At 39.4% G+C, this 20240-nt stretch overlaps 1 protein-coding gene across 2 annotated transcripts; it reads right to left on the minus strand.

Moving 5' to 3' along the window:
• Positions 1–292: 292 nt before the first annotated feature.
• On the minus strand, positions 293–20012 carry stk40 (serine/threonine kinase 40). Of its 2 annotated transcripts, XM_084385782.1 has the most exons (12): positions 19777–19982; positions 18716–18748; positions 16923–17049; positions 16463–16548; positions 15296–15439; positions 13877–14101; positions 13312–13364; positions 9311–9426; positions 6400–6544; positions 4341–4460; positions 4017–4101; positions 293–3785 (listed from the first exon to the last, which is right to left on the minus strand). In XM_084385782.1, exons 2-12 carry the CDS (start codon positions 18719–18721, stop codon positions 3567–3569), a joined length of 1326 nt encoding a protein of 441 aa, XP_084241908.1. In that variant the 5' UTR covers positions 18722–18748; positions 19777–19982; the 3' UTR covers positions 293–3566. The 2 variants fall into 2 exon arrangements, with proteins under 2 accessions (XP_084241908.1, XP_084241909.1); XM_084385783.1 differs by lacking the exon at positions 18716–18748 and having other exon boundaries at positions 19777–20012.
• Between the last annotated feature and the right edge of the window lie 228 nt (positions 20013–20240).

Below are 20240 nucleotides of genomic sequence, written 5' to 3' on the forward strand. Positions count from 1 at the left end.
AAAAAAACCCTAAATTCTACATTTATTTAAAATTAAAGGTCATTTAGAATGAATTAAAATGAATAAAAAGTTATCATTTCAAATAGAACAAAGTATAATACTGTTATTAAGATATTATTTTAAATACTGTTTATATAAAAAATAAATAAATAAATAAATAAAATAAATATATATATATATATATATATATATATATATATATATATATATATTTTTTTTTTTTTTATACTGGTCCAAAAAAATCAAATAAAAAATAAATAAAACTTATACACTTCAACTACAGAGAGACAAAGATTTTCCATATCAAATTTTATTGCTGACATGCATGTAGAGATTTGATGAAGTACAAAAATATGTCTTTTATACAAATTTGTTTTTCATCTCTGTACAATTACCCAGTTTTTTTTTTTTTCTTTGACACCATTCTAACCAAGCAGCTTACAACATCAAACGTTCAGGCAAGTTTCATCATGTTTCGTTTTACATCAGATTTAGATTTTCCAGTTTTAGTAAAAGATGCAAAAAAAAGTAACCATTCTAAAGAGAAATCTCCCAATTTATGAAACATCTGCACAAAGTGGCCAAAAAAAAAGAAAGAAAAGAAATTCAAAGTCAAACTTAATGTTCAGTATCTTCCCTTGCACTGTCTTTGTGTTTGAGTATTCATCATTTGCAAAACAACCACATTCTCTCCAATATCTGCTGCATCTTATGGCACGTCTTGCTAATTAGAATCATGCACTAATTGCTTTTCAACTGTATACAGAGCTCAACAAAGTACGCTTCTCATGCTGCAGACAGAATTTGGACATCACAAAACTGTCTATGCAAGATGGGGGGTGGGGGGTGCACTTGCAGTCACTTAGTTAGGGGGCATATTAAACAAAAATGTACTAATTTCTTTCATCTAGGTTTTGGGTACAGACTACACAACCACATCAACAGCAGTCATATTGCAACCGTACAGATTTGCTATGATATAATGGCTTTTGTGAGAACTCTACGCGGACCTAGTATATAGCCTTGAGGCACTCCTGTTTGTGTCTATGGAAAGGACTTTGATTTGCTCACAAATAGCTCCTCTCCATCAAGTCACACATATTATTCACTACAATACTGCTTTTTAACCAAATAAATTCACATTGAGCTGGGAAAAACTAATGCTTTCAAAGGTGGCTTGTGTGGAACATTGGTGTGATTCTTCAAAATAATAATACCCTGTACTGGGTTTTGCACTACTGATGCCCATTCGCCATTACGATGTCTTTCACACTGGCCAGAGTGCGGTATCATCCTTTACCTCGCCAGATAAACTCTACATCGATTCTACATGTCATGCTAATGTGCACATTGACTTAAAATAGAGCTATGCAAAGTCAGTCTCCTAATTAGTGTAGCTTAATATACCGACAGGATTGTTGCAATAATTATTCAAGAATTAAAAAAAAAGAAGGAAAGAGTCAATAAAACAAAACCTTCACTGAAGATAGAAGGGGAAAAAACGTGAGAGATCACAGCAATGCTTTCGAGTGATATATGATCTCTACATTTACTATGGCAGATTAATTAAAACAGCAAATAAATTAAAAGGAAAACAGAAAGGTAAGCAAGTACTACCAGGCTTTACGTCTTTGAGAGAGGAAATCAAAGTGGAGATTAAAAAGGACAAGTCAAGCTGCTAGTCATGAGCTCAGAGACCTACAGTCCTGAATGACCTTTTCATCTAATGACATGAGTGGAGCCAGACATAAAGGCATTGCAAACTAAGCCACAGGTCCATGCAAGCCAACCGCCTAGTATACTAAGATATATTCTAGCATCAAAAGTACATATTCACTGCTCATGGTTGAGAATCTGTCGATAATCTAAGGCTAGATATCCCACAGTTATGCTTTATACAAATGGGGTAGCTTAAATGGGATTGGAAAAGTCAAATGAGATTAAGAATCTGTTTCCTTGCAAAAATTCTCACTAGAGAAACAGATTAAGAGGAGTGAGTTTGATGGCATTTCCTTCCTGATGAGCTTGAAATATTGAATAACCATACATGAAATGAGGGGTAGGTGAGGGAATAAAATGAAAAGAAAAACAAAAAGAAACAGTCCCCTATGCAATTGGTTTCTTTGTATCACGGTGGCCAAAAACGTTCCCTAGCGGCCAATCCTCGATCCCTGAGCTGCAGCTGAAATCTGTGTGGGGAACGAAAGCACCGGAGATAGAGGACATGGCAGAAGATGCACTTTGATGGCTTGGCATGCTATCAGAGGGTGAGCGCTATAGATGGAGGAAAACAAAAGGAAAGGAGGGCTTAAGGGCTGTGCTTACAGGGCTTATCTTGGCTTAGACTTCCGCATGACTGCCGGCTCAGCCGCCCTGCTTCCTGACAGTTTCATCCCATCACCAGCTGTCCCATACCTCATCTTTTTCCAAGCACAGCCCCGCAAAGAGTCCCTATGTGATATACACACCAATATCCATGGCTGTCCCACCCAGCTCAGTTTTCGAGAGTCCGTTGTAGTGGCATAAAACATGTTTAAAATGTACATTTCTGTTTACAGTTGGGGGAATGCACAGGAAATGGTGGTCTTGATATTTATGCTGCCTTCTGATTGGACGAAAGCAAAAGGGGAGAGTAACGTACCAGTAACGCCGGTTTAGATGCCAAGTTAAGCTTTTGGTTGTATGCATCTAGACACAGATGCTAGCTGCCAACAGAAACCCATTCAAATAGAGGAATGAGAAACATGCGCTGCTATGATTTCAGTAATATGAGGTTATTAGCTTTCTAACTTATACTTAACATCTTCAAATGGCAAAAAAAAAAAGAAGAGAATAATCTTACTTAAAATGCTACTGTTATTGTAGGAGAGGAGGGGGAAAAGCTTATTTAGATTGAGGAAAAACCAATCACTGGTTTTGACACAGAATAGTTACACAACCACAATGCTAATGCTCTTGAGCCTGTGCTTGTCTCCCCCTCAACATAAGGAGTCCTGCTTTCATAAGAACGGAGAGCATTGTTAAAAACTGACCAAGAAAGGAGGAAATAGAGAGATAGAAAAAATGGTAAGAGGTAGATTTGCAGTCATAGATGCAGATGGGAGCGGAACAGACAAACTGGTTGAGGGGAACAGAACGAAAGGGTTGATCATGTGATCTGAGGCATTTCTGTAGAAAGTGCTGGGGGAGAGGTGGGTGGGGAAGGGTGGTTGTGTGTCATCTGCTACATGATTCTGTTGGGGTATTGCTGAAAGTGTGTGTGTGTGTGTGTGTGTGTGTGTGTGTGTGAGTGAGAGAGATTTGGGCAAGGATTGGCATGGTGGAGGTGGTGTTGGTGGTCAGAGTCTCATTAGACCTTTGTGCCGCCCATAGGCAGAGTCTGTGTCCTGTGTGGATGAATGGAGCAACAGAGCACTGAGCTGTTCCTTGGCCCTTGTTTGTGTCTGACAGACTCATGCTGCGTACTCACAAACATTCTTTCACACACACCGTACATACAAGTGTGCGCCTAGTTCGGAGGCTCGCTCCACTCCCAGTGACCACCGCCCACGGGCAGAAAGGCGGGGCTACTTCCGGAGGAAGCGCTGGGCCAGTATTGCGGCATCCAGAGGACTGATGGGCTGTGCATCGTGGCCGAGGCGCCTCACTGGAGGCACGTTACCGAAATGCCTCTTGCTGAGGAAGTTCTTGGTCTCGTGTATAGTGTTCTTCTCTTCTGCCAACAAGAGCTGTTGCCTCATGTAGTTCTCAAATTCATACTGAGACGACTCCTCTGTCACTTTCGCCTGAGGATATAATAAAATACTGTTTCAGAGCCAGTAAGAACCTCATCATAGTAATGCTAGTTAAAGGATAATTCCGGTATTTAACACCTTGAGTCTATTTTGTAGTTTGGTTTGGATGAACTAGAGTGGTGGACACAGAAATTTTGACGATGGGTCCTGTGAATGTTTCATAAAAAATGCCCTTCACCCTTAAACTTTCATATAATTGTAATTCCTACGAGTGGTACTGACCTCCTGAAGATGTTCGGGGTGGTTAAGCTGATCGTCTATGTCTGGCACCACTTGTAGAGGGCCACTCAGTGAGGATACAGATTGCCTGTTTAAAAAATAAAAATCTTTCAATGACAAATAGGAATTTTCAGCTGTATAGCCAAGGGAGCTTTAAATGCATCATTGAAAACTGCAATGGATTGCAAAAATTGTGGTGAGACAACATCGCTGACCCAACATGACATCACCCATTACATGAATTCCTAAGAAGTTATGTGAACTCTGACAAGAACTCTTGGCTAAAAATGGAACTATAAAGCTGATCTCATATCAGATGAGACGCACCAGGATGCGATGATGGCGCTCAGAGACTCGAGCACCTCGGTGGCAGTGAGCCTCTGCTGAGGGTCGAGCACCAGAAGCTTCCTGATCAAACACACCGTACTTTCTGATACCCGCCCATCCCTGCATAAACAAAAGACAAAGACGCATAAGCATTTCCATTAACATTTCACAGACTTCATTGAAAGTAATAGCTCACCAAAAAAAAAAAAAAAAAAATTCTAAGGTGTGCAATTATTTTCAGGGAAATGCACAGCTAAAGTAGTTCCAGGCAGGTCTTGATCGCATTACAGTTCCATATCACTTCGCCAAATGATTTCAGTTATTACAAAAGGTCCTTACAACCTACAACAGCAACAAAAAAAAAAAAAAAAAAAAAAAAAAAAACACCACTGACCAACCAAATAAATATAGTAAGCAATAGGATAAAAACGGCACATTATTTCCATGTTTTTGCCACAAAATTATGTTTTATTATGTAGCACATACTCTATCTCGCTCCCACTCAAAAGCGCACACATACAGTATGGACTAAGCATGCCACACAAGTACTGAAAAGTGAAGCCAAAGCGTTTCGATCGCCCCCGGTGGTTGGTCCCCAGTATAGGTCATAAACCCCACCTCCCCATGAAGTCTAATGGACGCGATGGACACTAAATCAAATTACACTTACATTTTTTTCCAAAGATGTTTTCTGTCATTTTAGGTCGTTTTTAATCACGCTGATGTAAGTTTAAGTGTTTATTTTTATTTTTATTTTTTTATAAGTTTGGTCTTAGTTATTTGATGCTATAAAAACTGGAATGTGACGTCATGATTGACAGCGGTGAATGAATCGGGTCCCAAATCTGCGCCAGATGTCAGCGCCATATTAGGACTTTGGTGGCTTCACTTTTCACCAATAGAAGAGAGTGAAGGGGCGTCGTCCATCTTTTTTTTTTACAGTCTATGGTACGGACATACACTCGCACAGAAACGTGTCGTCAGCGCTGCTGACTATTTTATCAGTAAAATCGTTTAGCAACTTAAAAGCTACATGACATTTCTCACTAGCGAGGTAATAATGGCTCTGTTCTTGAAGCAGATAAACTTACAGTTTCGCTATTAGAGATGCTGCTGCCGAACGCTGTTGAGAACCGTACAGACTCAGGTAATCTCTCTCATAACTGCATTAGTCTGCTATCAATGGCTCAAGCCTCCATTATTAGCACTAAATATGCATAATTATGCATGATATGATTAATTTTTATAAACGATAAATTAATAAATAACATTAATTATAATCTATTAATTAATACGTCTAATAACATCTACAAATATAATAGTTACCCGTCTACCAAGCTCTGACAATGTATGGAATATTATATTAAGAGATTATCCAAATTCAAAAACAAAAAACAATAGGCCTATACCTTTAAAAGTAAGGATTTGTCGGTCATGGTATACTGCTTTAAGTCCATCGCACCGTGTGAGCAAATAAAATTGTGTAGGTCGCCTTACGTTCATCATTAGTTACTGGACAGACCCATTGATACCATTTTCATATCTGGAGAGGACATGAGCTCGACATGGTTTAAAAAAAAAGAAGTGCATTACACCCGGTTACGGCACATGTTCTCTAGACTCCGTCGCTATGGAAACAAGGACGCTAACATGCAATCACCCGCAAATGAACTTCTCCACTACTTCTTGTGAAATTGACTTCATTATAATTACTATTAGTATTAAACACACTGCAAAATCCTTATTTGTTTATTCAACTATGTGTGGGTCTATGTACCACCTCGGTTGTGCATTATTTTCTAAAAATTCAACAGCCCATCATCAATTATTCCTTATTTATACTACGGCAAATGTCATATGACAATTTTAAGTGTGGAACAGAAGAAAATTTTAGTCACAGTTTAATGAAAATCTTGACACACGATGTGAACAAGTGGGTTTTTTTTTTTTTTTTTGAGTGAACTATCCTTTTAAACTAGGGCCACCACAATATTTGCTAATTAGCATGTTTAAACACATTTGATTCATATCAAAGCACAGAGATAATGGAGAGACTCACTCAGGGATGGAGTACTCTGCTGCTTTGATCTTGCGGAAGAGCTCTTGAGGTATACTGTCATAGAACGGGAACTGGCCGTAGAGCATGGTGAACAGCACCACACCGAGTGCCCACATATCGCTGGGTTTACCACGGTACGGTCGACCTACATGGGAACACAAAGTGCAATTTCAACAGGCAGCTCTACAACAGATTGCTTATTCAATCAGACTCAAACTTTCTCTTGGCACAGTATCAAACGCTACAAGTACGTAGATAAGTACGTTATAAGTTTTCAGCACCCATTACTCCAGTCTTAAGTGTCACATATGACCCTTCTGAAATCATTCCAATATTGCTAATTTGGTGCTCAAAAATGATTTTATTTATTACCAATGTTGAAAACAGTTGTGCTCCTTAATATTTTTGTTTAAAAAAAACGTGATACATTTTTTTCAGGATTCTTTGATGAATAGAAAGTTAAAAAGAACAGCATTTATTTGAAATTGAAATCATTTGTAACATTTGTCATTTGTAATCATAACATTGTAAATGTCTTTACTGTCACTTTTAATCAATTTAATGCATCCGTGCTGAAGTATTAATAAAAATAAAAAAATCTAATTGACCCCAAACTTATAAATGGTGTTTAAAAGATGGTGACACTCTTGGAAGCATGTTATATAGTCCCCCAAAACCTATTCACACTCACCATACTGGTTTGTTTACCACCATAAATGGACAAAAGAATGCCAAAAGAGTACAAATGAGTCATGGGAGCTTGTTTTCAAAGAGGGGTTAATTGGGTAGGTTTCTGTTTGGTAAACAGCTTGATTTGCATGGTATATTTTTCTGTAATGTACACATTCTCTCTTTCTACTTCGACCCTACGCATGAGAAAGCGAAAGAGGGGTAGAGGAGAGAGAGTGAGCAATGGAAAAACAGTGAGAGGAAGAGAGAGAGAGAGAGATAGGGAGAGAGAGCAGGAAGAGTAGTTCCTCTCTGCATGACTCATTGTGATGACTCACTGAAGCAGCTCTCCCTTTGTTCTGCTGTCATATTCGGCTGATTTACTCCCAGTTTCTTTCTGTCATTTTACTGTGAATGGAGACCACAAACAAGAGCTCGACTGCACCTCTATTTAACATGCATGCTCGGAATGCACCATCTAACCAGAGCCTACATCCACAGAGGTCTCGGAAAAACCCAGAAAACACATGAAAGACAGTTTTGGAAAGGTTGTGTTGTCGGATATTTTAGCTAGAGCATCAACTAAACTAAAAAGATTTGAAAGCAGGGATTTTTAACCATTTCATACAAATAGCACTCTGCACACAAAGTTTTTAAATTGACATTTCAGTTTTGAATGAATCATACTTGTACTTAAAGGGATGGTTCGGAGTAATTTCAACCTAGGCTCCTTTGCACCATGACCTTGAGCCAAACACCCCTCTAGAAGCTTTTTTTCCCTTGGTCAAACATTATTAAAGTTAGAGCTTATTTAGAGATATCAGCCGAATGGCTTAGTGCAGGCGCTAATGGATCCAAGGTTGTATCTCGTAAATAATGCCCGGAATGGTACCAAACTTCTGCAGTAGTACAAAGAGGTTCTGTACTCATAAAACGAGGCATTGGAAAGTTTGTAAGTTCATCAGGAGTTTATTTAAATAACACTTGCCTGATGGCTTATGCTACCGCTAACCCGGACGTCGAGGTCACTTCCGTGATATGGGAAAAGCCCGTAAAAGTCCTGGCAGAAAGCGATGCATAAGGATGTAGTGTAACGACGCCCAGTTCCAGGAATGCACTAATATTTTGTTGGTAGTACCAGTTTGCAACAATTAGTTGTATACAAGTTGTCAACACTTCAGAATTTTTTTTTGGGATATACCAAAAAAAAGTTTTCAGCAACAATGGATATTTGGCTCAAAGTCATGGTGCAAAGGACCCTAGGTTGAAATTACTCCGAACCATCCCTTTAATTATCAATGTCATTACGCTTTATTTAATTTTTCACTAAGCTGATGCCGTCTTTGAATTAGGCAAAACAAAAAATAGGTATCTCAGGAGGCCACCTTCCTTTTGGAATAGACTTGGGTGTCAGACAGAAGCCTGTGATGCCTTGATGCTATATTCTAGTGGCTTGAAAGTAACTTTAATTGTAACCATAACAATTGTTGGTGATACAATATTTGGCCTGCTGAAGCCCCCTGAATATTTTATATTTTAAGAATATAAATATTTAGTAATATTTTAAATTAAACATAAGCTAAACCATTGACAGCATATGTAGCACACTGACAAAAACAATATTGCCTAGCCACATTTAAGTTTGTGAAAAGCAAAAAAAAAAAAAAATCCTGATAGTAATGTACTTATAATGAAGTTCCACGGGGCAAGCGTGCAATTCTCCATCGACATCCACCGTAAGTATTTCTTAAAACATGTTTTTAGAAACTAAATTTTATATAAAAGGTCCAAATATTTCCTCTTTTGACTCCATAAATATACATATACCTCTTTCGACTACATAAATGTTTGACTCAAGATAAACAGCGAGTCTCGTGTACTGAAATTACATCACTTGAGTGAACTTCGGTTCCACAAAGAAAGAGATTGTTTGGAAAGATAAACCTCGTGATATGACCGCGGTTAATTTTATCTGTAACAAGCTTAACAAGCTTAAGGGAAGAGTTTTGGTATCGAGTCGTTGAGCTAACAGGTCAAGTCCTGCGGCACACAACACAAATAATGACTTCAATAAACGTAACTATTGCTCATCCATGCTGACGGTTTGTGACTGCTGTCCTGATTAGGGCCGTGTAGGTGGTTGGGTTTATGAGCTTTGATTACAGTGGTGACATGAAGGGTGAGTCATGTGAGTCACACACATAAACAGAAACACACACAGAGAGAAAAGCTGGATTCTCACCACTTAGGACATCTGGGCTGATGTAGGCTGGACTGCCTCGCTGGTCCTTTAACAGATCTTCTTCACTCACCAAATGCTTGCCAAGGCAAAAGTTTGTGATGGTGATCCGATGGGTCCTGGAGCACACAAACACAACATGCCGATGACGTCAAAAAAACAACCAAGAAAGACAGCTTGTGAAATAAAGGTCATAATTCACCACAAAATCAAAAGGACAAAAATAAAGACAAAATTATATGTTATATAAAGAAAATATTAAAGGCCCATCAGTTTTTGGGTAAGTAAATGATGACAGAATTTTCAGGTGAACTATCCCTTCCTTTGCAGCATAACATTATTTTCATTACATGACAATCTATCGTGTCTAAAGAAAAGGCATAAATTCTCTTTATGAAAATGAAATGAATAAATTAAATTCTTGAAATTTGTATTGCGATCTGATTCAGAAATATTTATGTTTTTGTTCAATTCCCCCTCAAAGAGCCACTCCAAATTCTGTATTCAATTCATTTCTACTGTCTGGATTATTGTGGAATACATACATATACGTACATACACACACAATTTTACACTATATATGCGTATCAAAATTAAACTCTAACTGTTGTTAGGCGAGTCATGTTTGTATCTGTGCAAACATGCCTTTGATATTTTTGTCTCTGTCATTAAATCTAATCTATGGCAGGGAGCCATTCTGCCTTTCCAGAAAGCAGAACCCAACATGACAGAACACACCGTGACTGCACTTGACAAACAAGTGAGTCACCTGTGGCTTCTCACAAGCTCGGTGATGACTAATCTTTGCACCTCAGAAAGGAAAGAACAGCACTTTTTCAGTGACAGGCATGCGATGAAAACAAGCACACCAACATACAGAGAAATATATAAAAAACACATTCACATTTACAATGAGCAAAACTAACGCGTCAGCTGACTGAGCTGAACTGGGAGACCTCCAATGTGAGAATTCACACAGTCAAGAGCTGTAATCTCCCTTCATTCAAAACAAAAAAAACATCCACCACAACAGCTACATCTCTCAGCTACATCCTCTTTTCCCATGCTTCCCCAGTTACGCTCTCACTTTCACACCCTGAAAGTGACTGTCACACTTACGCCTAACAGTTACAAACAGGCTCGTTCCAGAAGCTTTGTTTTTCCCAGAAGAATTTCTTACTGGTTTAAGGCTCATTACCATCTTCATTTAAAAAGGAGGGTCATGATTAAATTAGATTAGAAGTGAAAAGAGAGTTGAGATTAGTCACAATGGACTATGTGAAAAGTTATAATCTGTTCAAGTTTTCAATTTCATCGTACTTTTAATGGTGTATAAATAGTCAATTTAACAAAATGAATCAAATGCAACAATATCTTTATGCATTAACTGGATCCACTAAGATCCAGATATCTCACACTCATCGACAATTTGCTAAAGTTTTGTGTTGAATGGAGATTTTTTTCACAGCAATTTCACATGGTGGCAATATTTTCAAATGACATGCTTCTAAATGTCACAAACTGGTTGTCTTACATGACGTTCTTTACATGCAGCATCTAATTCCTGCTAGTTTTAATCTTTGTAATAGTTTTACTCTAAATGGAAGATTTTATCTGACTTCATCATGACTGTTTGAGCTTTGGTTCTCGAACGAAAAAAAGTCAGCAAGTGTTTCTCCTCAGGACATTCTCATTGCTCACTCTCCTCTTCCTGCTCAAGTGAAGAGACCAGAAGCCTCCCAGTCTCTCAGTGCTGCTAAAATTAGCCCCTGTTGATGGGAAAAGTTAAATGGTTTAAACGCAAGAGGAAGTCTCAATGTTGAAATCCGGTCAGAACTGCCTCTGCTGGGTGAGGTTAATGTGGGATTTTGATGCAATTGTTTAGTATTGGAGTTCCTTTGCTTGGGCAATCTGTGCTGTACGAGGAACAAAGCTAATAGTGAAAGCAAATGTGCAGATCAGGCAATTTGTTCACTTTTATAGAGCCTTAATGTTGACAGCCATATGGTGCTCCCTAAAGAGCGGAGTGTGTAAGCTGTGAAGTAGGGAAAGGAGGTATGAAATGATGGCACCAACGCTTGTGAATTGTGAGAGAAGCTTCTGCACTACATGGCAGTTACTGACAAAATGCTGATGATAAAGCCTTCACAGGTTGATTCTGCAGCATGCAGAAAGCTCCACAGATATTATATGTCAGAACCACATTCAGCAGTCGTTTTCGAAGGCCCAAGTATCATGTCATGGACCACTTATGACTAATACCGAGTACTTTCCATTCCACCCATATCCAACAGTCTACCGGCTGGGCAGGGTCACACAGACAGTCGGATCAGAAGGGTATTTGGAGAGTGAAAAAGCGAGAGGGGGGGAGAGAGAGAGAGGTCTGCCAGCGTTACATGAGTGTGACTCAGCTCTGAGCTATGAATCCTTTGGCAGAGGGCTGTATTATCTCCAGCTGGGACACAGTGTTCTGCTCTCTTGCTGAACTGAAGCAGACAGACCAGACTGCTCGGTTTCATCACCATAGGGTCCAGTGACAAGTGTGCATACGTGTGGATGTTTTATTTTGCTGTTCATCAATGCAATACCAGTCTTTTTAATTGACTCCAATGGAACAAGCGTAAAATGCTTGACTCAACAATGGCACATGCAAGAAATTAAGATGAAAAAAAAAAAAAAAAGAGAAAAAAAATGCACTGCCACACCAGGCAAAAACAAATGCACTGAAACGGCATTTTTCGTGTTACTCAATGTTCATATTTCATAACTCGACAACTCTTTTCTGAGAAAATGTAGAATTGCATCTGGGTAAGGTTTCCCAAGAAATATTAATTTGGGGTTGATTTGTTTTTTAATGTTTATAAAAAAATAAAAATAAATGTATAAACCATTTTATAAATGGTTTTATAAATCATTTATTTGGTCAAAAACACAGTAAAAACAGTAACATTTTGAAATATTATTACAATTTAAAATACATTGTAAAATGTATTCCTGTGTGGCAAAGCTGAATTTAAGCAGCCATTCAGTGTATTTGAAGAAATAGTGATCCCATTTTTTTTTCACAATGTAAAAGTCTTTACTGTCAAGTTTGATCAAATTTCATTCAACAACAACAACAAAAAAACGCTAGGTAGGTAATGTGATAAGGTAATGTAAGTTAGAAGCATTTTTACATAATAAAACAGTAGGCTTTGTTTTTCTGTGGGCTTGAAGGGGTTAATGGCAAAAAATGCTGCATAATGCATACCATCTATTCAACCAGCCAGAACGCAAGTACAGTTGCCTGTAAAGAGACAAGGAAGAGAGAGAGAGGATGATGAAAGAAACTAGACCCACTCCTCCTCTCTCTACACATGCCACTGAGCTTATATGGTGTGACGGGTTTCGTAATTAGACAAGCTGGGCACTTATGTGACCGAACTACAATATGTGAGAACTCAGTGGCGAACAACACATGCTGGCAAATGTGACAGGCAGAACTGAGGATTTTCAATTAGTCAGTAACTCTCTCGTTCCTCAGGACAGTTGAAATGGCAGAGACAACAGAGCTGTTTTTAGAAGCATTCCCATTCCACACACGGCAGAAACACATGCAACATGGCACATATGGTGTTTGGAGAGGGTCTTTATGGATGAGGGATTGGGAATTCCACTAGACCTATCTGATTCACAATGCTTGCCGACATCAGATGCCTTCAAGCTAGCATGTGCGGTTTTACCAACCCCCTCCCTTCCCTGGCTCTATCACCCGCTCCTTTTTTCCAGGGAATGAACCAGGGGCACGTTCCATGCCTGTTCGTTTTAACTGGGATAGTTTCCCGCTGCTCCCTCCCCTCCCTCTTCAGCCTGTGGGGATGAATCACACTCGCACTAAGAGCTCAAGAGGAGAGGGGTCAATGAGGCCAGACGGTGCTCCATGAAACCCCAACAGAGAGCTGAGCGTACAGAAAACTCCACTAGCACAGCGTCAGCAGGTAAAAGGAAGAGGAAAGACGTCTTACCTTTTATTGAGCACCATGTTTCCAAGCTTCAAGTCTCTATGCACGATGTTCTTCTACAATGGTAAAAACAGTGAACGGTTACAATATATACCAGAAGATATAGGGACTACAAGTTGGACAGCATGCAACCTGACAATCAACGTTATATTATATTACAGATAAATGCCATGCATCATCCACCACATTACTTTAGGTGAATTACACATTAAAATCAGCAAAAAAAAGTCATGTGCAATCATTTTACTTCTGCAATATGACAAACTTTCCAAAAAACAAACTAATTCAATGAGGAAAGAAAAAATTGCAGGACATTTTATCCATCAGAAACCATAGTACAAAAATAAAATAAAAATTAGTAGCTAAAAAATAAATACAAATAAAGTGAACACAATGTGACTGGCATTGCAATCAAGTTTTTACTAACTAATATTGAAACTAAAAATGATTTGTGCTAATCGAAAAAGCTGATATAGAAAATAAATATTAGATAAAAAAAAAACTTAAACGAATGCGTCCGGTTTTGATTTGGTCTTGGCTTTAAAACCAGTTCACCATGGCAGCTCACCTTATGTAACGCCTCAACCACTCTCACTACATCATAGAAGATAACGATGGCCTCGCGCTCGCTCAATCGCTTCTCTTTGATGACATAATGCTGCAGGTTGATGAGGTCCGCCGTCTTGTCGCTGAAGTCGTGGGCACAGAGGCAGTCGAGCACCAGACAGATTCGTCTCTTCATCTTCCGCACTTTGTTGGCCTCCATGTCCTCGACAATCTCATAGGATCGGTCCTGAGACAGAAAAGTGAAAGAGAATGCATTATAAAAGTTTTGCACAGACAATAATTGCAGGGACAACATAAAAGACTTTGCCTTGGCCGACCCAGCAGTGCATTTAACAGTGTCTAAAAAGAAAACTGATACATAACCGCACCATTAAGCTTTTGAATGGCGTGGAGAAGAAAATACTGTGTTTCACGTACAAGATGACGCTAATGGACTGGTGGTACAAAAAGGAAAGCAGCGATTCTCCTGTATGACTCGACATGTGCAACAGCTTGAATGATAAAAGCCCTCCTTCGGTCACCTGAGACCAGGGTCAAATGAGGGCCACAAATCGATCGGCAGTGTGGTTTGTGTTTGCAATGACTGCGCCTCCGAACACAAGAGGCGATCCATAATTAACTGGCCCACTCTAGAGACAAGCTATAATAAACCAATCAATACAGCAAGCTTCAATGAATGGCCCTGACAGCACAGTACGGCTTGTTCTGCAGCTGATTTTCACCAGGGAAGAAAGGAGAGGTCTATGATACAGTTAAAAAGCCGACGCAAGAGAGGGAGGGGTAAAAGCATCTCAAAGAGAAAGTAAGTGGTGAGTCACTGCTAGCACTTTGTGATGAAAATGAAAACAACTGAAGGAACAAATTAAGCTGTGAGACTGAGGACATTCACAAGGGGAGGGAATCTTTAGGCGTCTCAAATCGATTCAATTTTGATTTAAAGAGTCACAGACAGATTCCAAAACAAGTTGATGCATTTCAAATTTCAAAAGACAAATCTTTGGTGAGTCAAGGCAGATTGTGTACTCTCATCCAACAATAGAAATAGAGAAAAAAAAACAAGATATAAAATAGATAAGGTGGTTCAGCTCTGAAAAAAAATGAAACGCACCATTATAGCAAAACATAGTATATTTTGAGATCAATCAGCACGTTTTCTGTGGATGATCAATTTTCAGTTGCGTTATACATTTCGTCCTGTGTAAAATGCATGATGCTAAATTGTTTTGTTTTTTCATAATGATTTATAATTAATAAATACTATTTGTGAGGCCCAAAGGAGAACCATTTGAGAAAGTTTTTCCCACTCCTGATGTACAAGATGCCAAACAATTCCAGCAGCTGCACAAATAATGCATGTTGACAGTCATTAAAAAAAACTGTAATGACACATTCTACACGAGCTACTCCTGATTGGTCTTACCTGGAAGAGGCCGTGATGGTGAACCACTCCTTCTTGGTTGGAAAGCAGTGACAGTAAAGAATACTCCGTATGCAGGAGCATTTTGCCTTGCCTTTCTTCCTGTGTCTCTCCCGCCGTGTCCCCACGTTCTTCCAGGGTCAGAATCTACAACAAAAGGTCAAAGGTAAGAAGACACCACGCCACTAGATCCTGTTCTAAACCGTCCTGGGGGTCTCTTATCTTCAATGTGATGGAATACTAAGCTATCAACGATCTTGAGGCAATACAGAGGGTCCATTAAAGGCTTTATCTTCAGAGAAGACAAAGATAAGTCCCTCACATGTCCTTCAACACATCTGCACAACGATCTGAGAGACACTAGACTCATGGGCATGGAAGAGTAGGGTCAAAAGGTTGACAATCACCTTTCAGTCAAGCCCCTCCAGTAACAGGATGGTTCATAAACAAAAAGGTTTAATGGTCATCTCTGAACCAGAGTCGGTCATCAATTGGACAGGATTGTAGAGATTTGTTGAGGCAGGTCAAAGGTTCATGCAAACAGTTAGACACACAGGGGCTTTTGTGTTCAGAAGCAGTCTCACTTCCCTGGTCAGGACACGTTTGAATCACGTGGGAGGGTTTTTGTGAGGTGATACAGAATGAGACTGTCAAATTTTTTGCTGATCTGGTCTCCAATAAAGTAAGTGAACATGGATAAAAAAAATTGTAGGTAGAACATATAGATTTTTTCCCCCAATTAATCAAGATCTTCAGAAAGATGTCTGATGGATCATTCACTGAATGAACTTACTGAATCCAGAGAAGCTACTGAATAAACAATTACATTTCACTTATACATACATAATACCGTTCAAAAGTTTAGGGTCAGGTTTAGGTTTAGGTTTAGATAAAAAAAAAAAAACAAAAAAAAAAAAAGGTAATACGTTAATCAAAAGGAGCAGCAAACACTTTAAATAAATGTAAATGCTGCATGTAAAACAGCAAGTAAATGCTGTTTGAACTTTCTATTCATCAAAATGTCCTGAAAAGTTTATTTCAACAAAAATATTAAGCAACCGTTTTCAACATTGAGAATAAGAAGAAATCACCATATTAGAACGATTTGTGAAAGATCACCTGACCATTTGATGTTAATACCATGTAAACGAGGCCTAAAAGAGTACTCACTTTTAGCTGGTAGAAATCATCCGTCCCATCTTTTCTGGCTAAACACTGCACTATACTCTGCACGGGAGAGTTTCCCAGCCGTGGGCCTGTCGAGATGGGGAGGGATAGAGAAAAGGAGTGTGAAAAGATGCAAAAGGTAGTGTCAGTGCAGAGCACAGCAATCCCCCTTGAAGCCAATCATAAACACTCTCATTACAGTGCCCTGCACCACATCACACTGCTATTTCCAACTGTGACGGGTGCATTTCAAAGGCAAGACTGTAGTGTGATAGTGACATACAGGGAAAGACCTGCGGATTCAGAAGTGAAGCAGTCAATCCAAAACATTCCTGCAATTCTTTTCAAACACAGGCTTCCGAATGGAGTCTATACCTCCTCCTTCTCTTGCTTGAATAGAAACACAAAAAGATAGGGCTGGGCTAGTGTTGAAGATTCACTTGCATTACCCTGGGTGGCTTACCTAAAACAAAGGGACCGGCTCTCTTAGCATTGTTGCCCGATATCCCAGGACAAAGGAGCTTGCTGGGTCTGCCAGATGACTCTCCGGCCCCTCGTTCCGAAGCACGGCGTTTGGACATTCTGCAGATCTGAAAAGGCCAAAAACATTGAGTCGGCGTCAATACTCAATTGATAAAAACAACCTGACATGCAAACGTGGCTTCTTGACTAAAAACAAAACTCAAGCGCACCCAAACAATATAACCCTAGGACACTCATTCATTGCATTCTTGCTTTGAGGGTCAATAGCCAACCCAATGAGGTCTTTCAGTACACTGCCAAAAAAAGTGTGAGTCATAAAGAGGGCAAATAACAGGTGGGGGAAGGAAATCTAGCAAAAGCCATGCCCTCCCTGACACCTCAAAACAGTGAGACGCCATTAACAGCTCTGCCCCTGTATGAATGGCAACCCATCAGATCCACATGCATTTGCATGAGCAAAGATTAGCAGCAGGTGTGAACTGTTTATGTGACTTCCATAATAGACAATAGAAGCCCATTTACAAATGGTGCCACAGACCACAACCTGCTCGAGAAAGGCAAACGTTGAGCACTGATGGAGCTCAAATGAACTAAAATAAAGAGGAACTCTGAACTCTGCACTCTGCGATTCATGTTTTTCCTCCTTTCACTATTTGTAATCCTTCCGTTCCTTAATCTGCATGGGTTTATCTGCAAATCTCTGTGGCGTAATCTGCATATTACAAGATTTTCATACTGAACGGTCTGTAACAGGGAACATTTCGAAAGCAAAAATGTTCAGAGATCACATGCAAAGTGCAATAATTATGGACAAATATTTACGATAAAGAGTTATTTATCTCAGAGGACGCCTGCTTGTTTTGTTGGATAAAGGGTTCTTGTATAATCTGATGACTGTTTCTGTGGTCCTACAGAAAGTCAAGTGGTGCTATGGACGGATATAGTGTGATTCACACAAGCCCTGGGGTTTGCACTGGTAGCAATTTGTCAGAAATATGAAATGCTGCTGTTTGACACCAATGGTAGCATGACACACGCAGCCTCCAGACATCATATCACGATGCGAACAGGGGGTGGGGGAGCGCATTTAGCATCGCGGGCAGTTCTGCGCCCCGCCGGGCTCTTCAAAATCAATCTCAACTCTGTTTAAATTAAGGGACAATACAGAGACTGGACATGAAATCCCAGTGATAAAATATCAATCGATGTGCTCTAATAGTGAATACATGCAAAGCAGAGCTAAAAAGGCACCCACATTTTGAATTCAGAGCTACAACAGACAGTTGTGATTCACATTTACGCTATAAGCTTAGTTGAATTGTAATTTTGAATGAAATAGACATTCAAATGTAATTCTGCAACAGAGCACACAGCTTGTCTCGAGGACGTAGGAGGGGGTACAGTTGGCTGTTATCGCAGATCATTTTACACGTTTACAGCTTTTTGTCTTTCTGGACCCAGACTGTTGACAATGTGACAGACGGGGGCGAGAGACGTGATTGCTTTCTCATCAACTCTTCTGACATGCATTATTGGAGAGCCGACATCTTTAAAACAGCAAGACTGAAAATTTGACCTGCAACCTGAAAGGAAAATAATTAAACTACGGGTTGGTATTAAACCATCTGTAATACATTTTAGGTCATGCCAAACATGAATGTGGTTGAAATTCTCTCACTGTCACTAAGATGCACATATGCATACAAAGACACAATATTGAATCCATTTCAGAGCCAGTAAATACAATTCTCAGGAAGGATGTCAGTTACTCACCCTCATGTTGTTTCAAATTCGGATGACGTTCTTCTGTGGAACAAAAAAAGGAGACACTAGACAGTCTCAGTCAACATTCACTTTAATTGAATGGAAAAAAGCATAATGAAAATGAATGGTGACCAAGGTTGTCAGTGCCTAATATTCAGCTTAACATCTCCTTTTGTGTTCCACTGAAGAAATAAAAAAAAATAATTCATACGTGTTTTGAACAACATGACAGCGAGTAAAAGATGACCGAATCTTTTTTTCTTTTCTTTTTAGGTGAACTGTCCCTTTAACAACAACATGCTGATGATGAAACCATGCTATATGAAAGATTACTCATACTGCTTTGCATTCAACAAACTGAATGGATGGAGTGTGGTCATCTTATGGCATTATGCACACATCACAGTCATTAGAGAAGTGAAATATCATCTCTGCATGATTTAAACGCTCTGATCCACAGTGTAGAAGAACATCTTAATATTTTATAAGATCTAAATATACTAGCTGTCACTGCATGCAAACTTTAGAACCTGGCACCGGCTGACAGCTTGATGCAACCCGTATCAGATGCGCGTTTTGCACACGTTTTGTTTGATATTTGGATGTCTAAGATTTGTGGTGTGTAAAAACAAGTGACTAATGTTTCCATTTATAGTTAAACAACAGCAGAGGGAATAGAGACAGGAGCACTGCAGTGTTGATCACAACAAAGTACACGGCGTACACTTACGAACGCTGTCAAACTGCTACAAGAAAATGAATAACAATAACCACTAGTATAAATGACTTAATGAATGTGTATAAGAAAACAAAAGCTCGTGCACTTATTTAAAATAACGAGCCTATTGGACTCCCCTTAGCATTTGCGAGCGAAACTTGCTTATTTTGTATTTGTATTCTTGCTTGTATAGTCAATATCTCAACATATTTAACCGGACGACAATTGAATCGTTGCAAAAGCGTGCATTTCAAGACGACATTAAATACCACAAAGCCAGTGAGTTCACCGTGTCCCTTTAACAGACTGTGAAAATCTCCTCAACCGACCGACGGGCCATTTAACAACTTACCAAAACCGCCGAGGGAATCCTCTGTCGTAGACTAATTCTCACTCATTTCTGGCCGACTAAATGTTCAGCAGGGACGCACCGACATTTACACTCCACCACAAAGCGGTTTGTTTCACGCGAACTGGAGAAATGTCACGATTACCGACAGAGGTTTTGAGGGAAAAGCCTTCTTAGGACAACTGATCACATCTTTCCATAGCAGCACCACCTGACAACGGAAATGACGCACATGCTGTGAGTGACGGAGCAGCGCAGCCAATAGAAAATGTTCTTTGGAGTTCCCGCCCCCTTACGTGCGTTCTTGAGATTGGCATTCTTCGCTTGGTGTGGAATGATAAACGTACACACACTATTTAATTGAGCAGTAGAGTACTACTGCATAACTCGAGTCAATTTTTGATAAATGTGCATTTCTTTGGAATAAAATAATAATTTGATGTATTACGATGTAAACCAGTCCATCT

Source organism: Rutilus rutilus (assembly GCF_951802725.1).
Source record: "Rutilus rutilus genome assembly, chromosome: 17".
Taxonomy (NCBI): Eukaryota; Metazoa; Chordata; class Actinopteri; order Cypriniformes; family Leuciscidae; genus Rutilus; species Rutilus rutilus.